The 10,299-nt window shown below is 41.4% G+C and overlaps 1 protein-coding gene across 4 annotated transcripts in view; it reads right to left on the bottom strand.

The window, feature by feature from the left end:
* Positions 1 to 495: 495 nt before the first annotated feature.
* Positions 496 to 10,299, bottom strand: part of mthfd1l (methylenetetrahydrofolate dehydrogenase (NADP+ dependent) 1 like) — a 37,117-nt gene continuing 27,313 nt past the window's right edge. For all 4 annotated transcript variants that reach the window (XM_034527017.1, XM_034527018.1, XM_034527019.1 and 1 more), the window contains 5 exons: positions 8,753 to 8,856; positions 8,368 to 8,545; positions 7,650 to 7,757; positions 7,373 to 7,525; positions 496 to 1,386 (listed from right to left, as the gene is read on the bottom strand). In XM_034527017.1, coding sequence (XP_034382908.1) covers positions 1,297 to 1,386; positions 7,373 to 7,525; positions 7,650 to 7,757; positions 8,368 to 8,545; positions 8,753 to 8,856 — 633 coding nt within the window. In that variant the 3' untranslated portion in view covers positions 496 to 1,296. The remainder of the gene's footprint in view (positions 1,387 to 7,372; positions 7,526 to 7,649; positions 7,758 to 8,367; positions 8,546 to 8,752; positions 8,857 to 10,299) is intronic.

Below are 10,299 nucleotides of genomic sequence, written 5' to 3'. Positions count from 1 at the left end.
CGGGGCTTTTCCAGCACGTTACAAAGCAATGACGAACCCCCTCATCATCAACACCAGGTCTTCAAATCTGTCATCAGCTCAAAACAAGTGTTCAGTCTCACACACACACACACAGTAAACATGACGTTGGAGCACTACTGTATAAAAAGACAGCATTCCTGCAGCTTCAACTGTCATTAAAAGTGCCAGATCCCGCCTGGTGAACGCGCAGAATAACAGACGTAGCAGGAGTGGGCTGCCAGCTATGGCAGGTACATGCATGCAGATTGGTTCCTTGTTGCAAACCCAAAACACCTCGTAATGACATGACGCTGCCACGACCTTTTGCTTCCAACACCCGTGGAGGAATAAAGCTGTATTTGAGTAGGAAAACAAGAAAATGTGAAACTAATTAAAAGCTTTAAAATGAGTGGAGCGAGAGCGAAAGAGGACACGTTGCAGAATCTCCGTGAACAACCACAGGACAACGGCCGGGTGTGAAAACAGAAACGCACCTTTTGAGTAAATAAGAGGTTTATTTGAAAAACTGGTTTGTAAATTTGAACAATACAGGACTCATCACATTTGCTAGTATTTGCGTTCACAAAACATACGTTACAAAGGTTTCTTTGAACTGATCAGTTGGACATTCAACATGTTAGGAGAATAGGCAATAACGGCTTTTTGTGCATTCAAAAAGCAATAAACAAGCTCTGCTTATTTCAATTGAAAAGCTTATGACACTTATAGAAAAAGCAGCAACAAAGAAAAAGACATTGGAATGGTATATTTTTCAAAATAAAAAAGGAAATTAGAAGTTGACGAAAACATAATATTAACGTACGCTTTAAGACTTAAACTTTCATAAATCTGGGGGAAAAAAACACACTGAGGGCAAAAGCATAAACATACAGTGCATGTGATATACAGAATATGGTTGAAGAAGGTAATCTTTGGCATATTACACATATGTGGGATGTATGATTTAGAGAGAATCTGGGCTACTGGGAAGTATGAAAGCATTTCCTGTCAAAGATGTAGTGGATAGACGCGTGGATCTGGGGATCCTGGAAATAAAAACAGGATGAGGATTGTAAATGTGTGTGAGTGAGAGTAGCGCGTAGCCTCACAGATTACAGCCTTGGCAATAAGTGAATAAGGTTGTAAAGTAAAAACTCCAGGGAGGAAATAGAGTCTAGTTACAGAGACAATGGTTGCTTGTAAAATAAACACCACAATGGATGCTCTTTCAGATGGCTGGATTGATATATTTGATGGAATATTTTATGTGGATGTGTTCTTTAACTCGACGCATACTCAGAAGAGCCCAGTGATCTCCTCCGTGACCGGGTCAAGGTCAATGTCGTAGAAACAGGGTCGGGTTGGCAGGCCAGGCATGGTGCTCATCTGAGGGAAACAAAAGACGAGGGGAAAACTTCACTGGCAGAGAAAACGACGTACAATTGTTAAAATCCATGTCCAACCGTTTTCATGCGTTTAACATTGCAATCAAAGTTAGTAAAGAAAAATACCACACTGAAAGTCAGCCACATTTTGAGTTCTCAAAGGATACCCGAACCAAATGTTGGCCAATTTAAGAAATTTCATATCTCACAAAAATCCTATTAACATTTTTAAACATTTGTTCCATTTCAGTGTAATTATGTGGAATGAAAGAGAAAAAAGGCACTCGCACAGTGTGACGCTTGTATAATTATCAGTCGATGAGACTTTTAGTTGTCAAGTCAAACAATGTAGAGCGAACGCCGCAAATACAAACCGTGTACGAGACAATGCGGCTACACTGAAATGTTTAATAAATGCAACATGTACACTAAATAAATAAACCGATACATCTGAAATGACTCAAAACCCCAATAGAAGACTTGAGGGACGACGGCATAGTCTTTCTTTAAACAAAGACGTCTCTCATTCAGAGCACTTGATTGCAAAGGTGAACACATTTACTCCTAAACTCATAAGTAAACCTTCAGAATTTCTAAATCACTGTAATATTACCAGCTGGTTCGTGTTCTTAGTCCATCTTTAAAAAGGAGTCTCATGAAAACGTCAGTAACATCAGAACAAAATCAGATTTAAACCTATAATAAAGTAAAACCTCATATTAAAGCCTTTCCCACAACACAGCTGTTATGAACCAAAAGACAACGTTGCGTAAAGAGGACAGAACGAGATCCACCGCTCAGCTTCAATCACTATAATCAAGACTCATTTACGTCGGGGAACACAGGCGATCAATGTCTTGACAACCTACACTCGAGCACGGATGAACTTAGCCGCCGACAGTGGTGGCTTTGTTCTTACTGCAGTCACAATAAAGATAACAATAGGCTACCTCACGGACACGAGGCAAAGTTAAGACATACAAAGCCCTGCTGGTAATAGGGTTTCCATACCGATGCATTAAGACTGCATGCAAGAATCACATTGAGTTTTCATTTGTCCAATAAGTCGCTAAAAGAACCAAAAGGGTTCATTATAGAACAGACTAACAACGTGACATTAACGTAATGTTGTTCTTAAAGGGAGTACAAGTCCAACACACTCGTCTTTGTAAGTTTCTTCAACTGACAATAATCAAAAGGTTCGAGCTTTGATCATCAACATGACGACAATTATTTCCCAAAGTATTTTCTAATTAATGGATATAAAAGAAAGAAATTGCAGTGTTTGCGACAAATAGTAACATAACATTTATCCACAGCACATTCAAAAGGCTGGGCGTGTGATCATGCATGCAAGACCCCTGTTGACCAGCAGACAGCGAGATCCATGTGGAGTTATAGAGACAGATTCAATAAGAAGGGGAAAAAACAAGCAACCGACTGAGGACATCTTTCGTAATTAAATTTGTGACATGAACACGAGGGAGCATGTGAATGAAGGCTCAACACATTAACAGCTTGTGCTACGGTTAACAGTGTAATTGAATGATTTCCCGCCCCCCCCCGCCATCTGGGTTAGGTGCCAAAACTAATCCAAATGCACATTTCAAGTCAATAAATGTGCAACTCCAGTGTTTGGTGTATGGCAGGTAAAAAGGGTTGCTCAGCAGAAAACCATTTATCCAAGGCCCAAACTTTTTTCTCTCCAAAAACGCGGCCACATCATCCCGTCCAAGATGAAAAGTAAATCATCTCGCTCATTAGACGGGGAGCGACATTCTTTGCGTGCCTTCTTTCTTCCGACCCAGGGCCAGTTTTATGGGCCATTAGTGGAAGAGACAGGAGGAAGTGACCAGCCAATTTCCTGTCTGAGGAAACGCAGCTCTGCATTTAAACGAAGGGACTAAATGAGGAAAACAAGCTTACATAATCTAATGCCAACGCTCACTGGTCTCCGTAAACTGTGACCGCTACACGACGCGGTTCTGACGACATCAATCAATAAAGTTTCAACCACAGAGGACTCAGAATGTGAGCCGATTTTAAGGAATTCAATATCAATGCATCACCTTTTAATCTAATGGATGCATTAAGAACAATGATGACAGAGGGAGTACTTCATTTCTCCTTTTAGTTACGACATCACAATGTCCGAACACTATTGCATGATGTCATAACAAATTGCTCAGTGGGAGAAGCTATTAACTCCCATAGATGATGTTAGGTGACTCACAGGAGAAGCATCATCTACGACTTGGATCAGATGCATGTCACTCCCCTGATGAACCAGTATAAAAGACGGTGGTTTAGTGAATTAGGTGGTCTAGTAGCCACAAAGATGGTGGTTTCAATGTAAAAAGGGAGCATAGAAGTTATCTACGATAGCTCCCATGGTGCATTTTGCCAAGAACCTTTCGTACGCAGAGCTTAAGATTCTGTGATGTGCCCTCCTAATGTGGATGGAAAGCTTAAGATAACAGTTTTGAGAAAACTGGCACGACAATGTGCAGATTAAAATCAATTTACTTTTGGATTCTGGGTACTTTTGTCAACTATGGCGCCGAGTTATGTACGGTTTCATTCTGTTCCTGATCCAGCCCTCATGGACACTGTAATACCATCAGTCTGTTCTTTATAGGAACTGTATTTAATGGTCCAATCTGAAGCGTCGTTGCTTCATTTTATGTAACAGTAAGCGGCTTCCTGGATAGGAAAGAAGGGAAAGTGTATTGTATTTAACACTTCTAAAGAGGACTTTAGAAATGAGCTATAATTACGATACAATGTGGTCAGAAAGCATGACAATGCACCGGTCTTACCATTCTAAAAAAAAATCGTAAAGTAGGACGGCAATAAAGAAGAATCTCCCGTTGCCCTGACACCACTATTTAGTTCAATTAAAGTGATGTGGACTTTGAAGCTCGGCTCACAGAAAGACGACTCAAATCCCTCTAAACTCACTCAAGAAAAGTTAATAAAAAACGCTTTAAAAAGTAACTTTTTTGCCGTTTGGTTTAACATATCAGGCTGCACATTTAAATATCAAAAGATGCTAAAATGTGAAGAGTAACTGTCTAACTGTCGAGGTTTTGAAAGCAACAAAGGATGTGCTGTTCTGGTCGTCCTCGCCAGTCTGAGAACAAGTTGGCACTCGCAAAATGACACAACACTCCGTGGCTAAAGTTGGAAACTCCACTCAGCCAAATAAGTTCCTCTATTGTACCAAACACAATGCGTCTTTGTCAGGGGAAACCCTGGAGGAGACAATGTAGCTGGATTTCTACCCCCCACTGATTCTGAAGAAGAGTCTCAGTCAACAACAGCACAGTCGCTACACAAAAGGATTGAGGAGATTATGGAATTGTGCCATTTAAGATTAATGGACCGTTAGAGGGAGGAAATGTGGAAATTACAGTCAGTGGGAAAAAAGCTCAGAGGAATGTTCCTTATGTTGGGCTGTATGTCCATCTGGGGAATTTATTGGTTGCGAGACAAGTTTTAGAAAGGAATGTATTAAATAACTCATTGACTAGTCAAAACGTTCATGGTGTAGTTTGAATTCTCAACAGTGAGAATGAATTACAGCACTTTGAAAAGACAAACATTTATTCTGCAAGTCTCGTTTAGGACTCAGCTGACATTTAAATGCATGTTTGGCAGTCACACATTAGACAAAAACATATTTATACAGATGCCGTGTTGATGCACAGGGACAACGCTTCAAATTCCAGTCCCTTAACTTTGTATCTCTGCAGATGAACAGGTTCAGTTTCAAAGAAGGATTTATTGAGTTTGTCATCATTTACATGGCCAACGTCTCATATGTGCGTTCCCTTAGATACAATCACAGATCGACAACTTGTTGAGCATTAACCAGTTGTGACCATGTGGCATATCCATCCAATCGGAGCTGTCTGGGGTTTAATGTTGCAGTGGAGGCAGCTAACGGGATATAAACTCTAAAAAAGATCTATTGTTCTTCCTGCGACCCCTCCCTCACATATCTGGAGAATGACATCAGCCCCTTTCCTGATTCTTCACCCTGTAAAGACCCTTAACCCCCCCTTCTCTCTCACGCCCTCGTTGCCTCAGGAGTTTAGTTAGTGAGATCCGTCTTCCTCTTGGAGTCTCGTGCAACCTGATATTTTGTCAATGCTTTGCGAGAGCGAGATATATTTAAATCTTTAAAGAATTTAATGATTTCGTCCAATGAGAACATTCGGTCTGGTCCCTTTGCATGCTCGCCTCCTTTTCCTGTTGAAGCTTCCTTTATCAAATTCTAAAAATATGAAACTGGGTGCTCTTTCCTGATTCTACTGGGCATCTACTACAATGTTAGACAGTAACATTTGTAAACCATGCAATTTTTTTAATTGAGGTTTGATGATGTCTATGATCGGTCTGGCAGACGGAGACTCAGCTAAAGAGTTCAAAGAACAATTTGGACTTCCTTTGGGTTAGGAGTCACAGTTCAAGGGTTGTCAACGTTGCCAGTGGCTCCGCGGGCCACAGCAGATCAAAGGAAAGGTTGGGAGACTGGACAGACGCCACACCAAGAGACTGCCATGCCTTCCCAGCATGCCCGGTGTTTGACACCTCTGCCTCAGCGTATCAAAGCTCATCACCTCAGGGCGCTCTGGTGAAACAGCAGGAGGTCAAATGCTATGGAAGCGGCTATCTTCCTGCCCATCATCAACCACGAGGCTCCAGCTAACCCAGCACACTTCTAACCAGCTCAGTGGTTGTCAGGAGAAGCAAAAACAAACCTTGTACAGAGACAGAGCCAAACTCAGAAGAAGGATGCACATAAAGTCTCATAGCTCTATGCTTCAATTAAGAAGTAAACCAGACAAAGAAAAGGGAAGTCTGTGATTCAACCTCACAGCAACAAACCACAACATACAATATCACAGACGTTGTGGTTTCCCAAAAGTACAGATTAGGATTTTAATTAGTTAAGTTAATTAGTCAAACTTTGATTATGTCCACGACCCTGCAAGATCAAAGTGAGCCGCTGGAGTCATTAGTAATATCCCTAGTTATTACAGGATGAGGAAAAGTAAGGGCGCCATGTTGTACAATTAGATTCAAAGTCTTGCGCAGTAAATAGACACATTTGTATGTCTATAGCCTGATTTCAGAGCATTCCCACTGAAACACACATGTACAGGCAAACGCACATGAAAACATACAAAAGGCTCTAGAGGTGCACAGGGTCAAAACATAAGTTCATCATAAACACGTCGCTATGATTTCCTGTGGCGCAACAATCTCTTTTTTAAGCCAAAACACGTATTGATCCCTCCAGGTGAAGCCTAACGTGTTCCAGATTTCACTTTAAACCTAAATAACTGGTTTTTTTTTTTGGCCATCTGGGACCAGTGAAATATCATCATCTTTCAAGTTGATATGGAACTTAACAAACAGCTGCTTATTAGCCCATCCAGCTGTTACGGAGAAACATTATCAGTCATTTGAGAGTTGGATGTGGGTCCATCTGGTAAATCCAAGTCAAACTGTCCCTGTCAGCTCTGCTTTTGGTCTTAATCATCTCTTGAAGTAAATATCGGGCTCTTTCGCTGCTAAATGCTCCACTGTGTTCCAGCTCGTCTCCCATCCCAACTGTCTGACTGTTGGTGTCGAGCTGTTAGTGTACAGGTTTAAGAAGCCAAATACATTTTTCATACAAATCTCTGCTGTACAGCCTGATATAATGCTGAGGTACACTTTAATGTGTTGTACACAACAGTTTGTAGTATTTTATTCAATGTAGTCTACAGCTTCTATTCTGCCATGAAGTTTGTTATTAACAATAAAGTAAAACGCACTAGACACACTGGAGCCACACAAATGCACAGATGTGATGAATGCATACTGTAATCTACACTTCACTTTCAAAAAGCTGTGTGATCGTGAGCTATAATGCATAAAGACTGAAGTTAGAAATAGCTAGCCGCTTTAAACTCTTGCGGACTCCAGTGACGTACCGTTCCCACAAGTGGGTAGATGAAACCAGCTCCAATGCTAGCGCGAACATCTCTGATCGGCAAAACAAATCCAGTGGGTACACCCTTCTTGTCAGGCATGTGGGACAGGGACAGGTGAGTCTTTGCCATGCAGATGGGCAATGAACCATAGCCCTGGTTATAGGAAAAATAAACCAAGAAACTTGGTTAATAAGTGTACGTTTGTGTAAAAAAAGACACAAAAAGTGAGAGACAGAAAGGCGATGATCTGAGTCAGTTATTGCAGCAGTGATCTCACCTGTTGATTGTAGTAATCTATCTTGGCCACGGCCTCTGGAGACAGCTCAATGTCATCAGCGCCATACACTTTTGTTGCGATTGTTCGGATCTTCTCGACTATCGGCATCTATGGGAAAACCAGTGTGTCAGAAAGGTGGAAAGAAACAAGTCCTCCAGCCAAAGGAAACAATTGAAGAAATTAGAATGAGTGAATACACATCTGTGTGACGTAAATGTTAATATGAAACGCTGAATAAAATCATGCGACATGTTTGACTTTTACCGTTTGATGCATACTAAACACTGCATGCCTTTTAAAAAAAAAAAAATGTATAGTGCCAGAACTGAAGATTGGGGAGATTTTAGCAAAGATAATTTTCTCTTTCTATGAAGCCCATGCCCCCAGCAAAAGACAGGTTCTGCTAAATACTAGAGTCCAACCCTGCTGGTCTGCTTCTGCTGCTCCTTTTCAGACAGCCTGGCCTCTGCTTCTCTCTAGGGGTGTTTGGGGCCTCTTCATCTTTAAGTTACCCCGTCCCCCTGCTCCACCAACAGTCCAATCCTGACGTCTATTGCCGGCGCCGAGGCAAATAAATAGTAAATACGAATATTATAATAATATCCATGTGAAACACTAACTATGACGAGTATTTTTACATTTCCTACACATGTCTGGAGGAGAACTTCAATTATGATCAGTTGAAAATATTACAGAATTTCTATCGAGTGTATGTCACCTCGATGTTGTACAGGAACTGGAAGTTGCTGGGCCTGCTGGCAGCCTCGTTCACAGCTCGGGCCAAATCTAAGGAACCTCGGCCGCCCTGCGCCCAGTGGTGACACGGCACGGCATCGGAGGCTCCGCTCTCTTTTGCCATCTGACACACAAGCTCAATCTCTGCCTGGGTGTCCGTCCTAAAGGATCACCAAGGGAAACATTGTTAGCAGGGCTCGTTAATTACTCATTCAGAGACAAAATGCATGGAACAGAAATTGTGCTTTTGCGGGCCCAAGGAATCCCATCCGGACTCCAAGCCCATTGATCGACTGTATTTTACGGAAAACTTGGGGACTCAAGCTAGATTATGTTTTTGAGGACGTGCGTGTTTGCGTGCATCTTACTTAAAGACATTGAGGGCCACCACGACTGGTACCCCAAACAGGTGTGCAATTTGGATCTGCTTCCGGAGATTGCTTTGACAACCACCTGCAACTAGACTCAGATTCTATGGGAGAAACATACAAAACAAAAAGGTCAAGAATGTATCATTGTATTTCAATTGAAACAGCGCGACTGCTCGCCGGCCGGTTACAACATGTATCAGAGGAACTGCCTCCATACTGTCTGTTAAAACCATATAAGAGTGGTTAGTATGCTACTGTGTGCAGTTATTCAGTCATCGCTCACATTGTATACCATCACCAGTTATTCCAGAGTACATTAATAGCATATTGTGTAGCTACTCCCAAGTTTGACAGCAGTAATCCAATCTTGTACTTTGTCTCTCTGTGTGTGTGTGTGTGTGTGTGTGTGTGTGTGTGTGTGTGTGTGTGTGTGTGTGTGTGTGTGTGTGTGTGTGTGTGTGTGTGTGTGTGTGTGTGTGTGTGGCCCCAGGCTCAGAGCAGTAAGGCCATACAGGTCTCATAAATTAATTTCCATGGCTCTGTTTTCTCCAGTACTTCTGGTTTTCATTACAGGCTTCACAATTAACTTACACGGCTTAATTATTTACTCAGCTGAAGCAGCCTGAAAGACGAGTGATTTGGGCCAGATATGAACACACACACAACTTTGCTAAGACCCACCTTCACGGAAACCATTGTATTTGTGTAGTTAACCAAATAAGTGCTCTTAACCATGTTACTGTGCGAAGTATTTATGCATATAGGCATTAAATATCTGTGAGAATACAGACTGAACATTTATTTATTGCATCACAGCTCCAAGCTTTTCCTGGCTTATGCTGCTCAAAAACAGGGTTCATGTGTGTTTTTACTTAAAAATATTATTTTCCCATTACTTTCCCACATCTTTTCATGACCATACATTCTCCAAAACATCTGTGAATAGGCTTCATCAAAAAAAAAAATACAATTCCATTTCAAATGTACTAGTAACACTATATCTTAACTAAAATTAATGACAAGCTATGGCTGTTGGGAAATATGACCAGAAAAGCTGGCTTGTATTGTCGCGTTACATGTAGGCCGGATTTGACATTAACCATTTTGTGCATGAAATGGATCCTTGTGTGATGGACGACAGGCGTTTTGCATTCGGGTGAAAATTGTTTAGCAACTTGTTTGTGCCGGCTCTCCCATGTTCAAAATGTCTAACGTTTTACTACACAGTCCACATCTTTCGAGCCATGACGTATAAATTAGATGACCCGGCGAAGATGTTTTTGATCTGCATTTTCCTGTCAATCACATGCACTGTTTTATGAAAGGTTTTAGTGAAGCAAATGTCCATGACTTTCTACTTTTTCTGGGTTCATTTAAAACAAAAATGTCCGTACAAAATCCTTCAATAGAAAAAAGGGACGAGCCCAGCTAAAAGGATGTGTAGCATCAATGTGCAGTAAGTCATCTCCATCCAACTCAAGAGTTATCCTGATCCTTCACATCTTTACTGAAGAAAACAACCAAGCAGAATATGAGCACATGAT

The sequence above is a fragment of the Cyclopterus lumpus genome, chromosome 24 (genome assembly GCF_009769545.1).
Source record: "Cyclopterus lumpus isolate fCycLum1 chromosome 24, fCycLum1.pri, whole genome shotgun sequence".
Taxonomy (NCBI): domain Eukaryota; kingdom Metazoa; phylum Chordata; class Actinopteri; order Perciformes; family Cyclopteridae; genus Cyclopterus; species Cyclopterus lumpus.
Note: the sequence above shows the minus strand (reverse complement) of the source record. Positions and strands in the feature narration are given on the sequence as shown.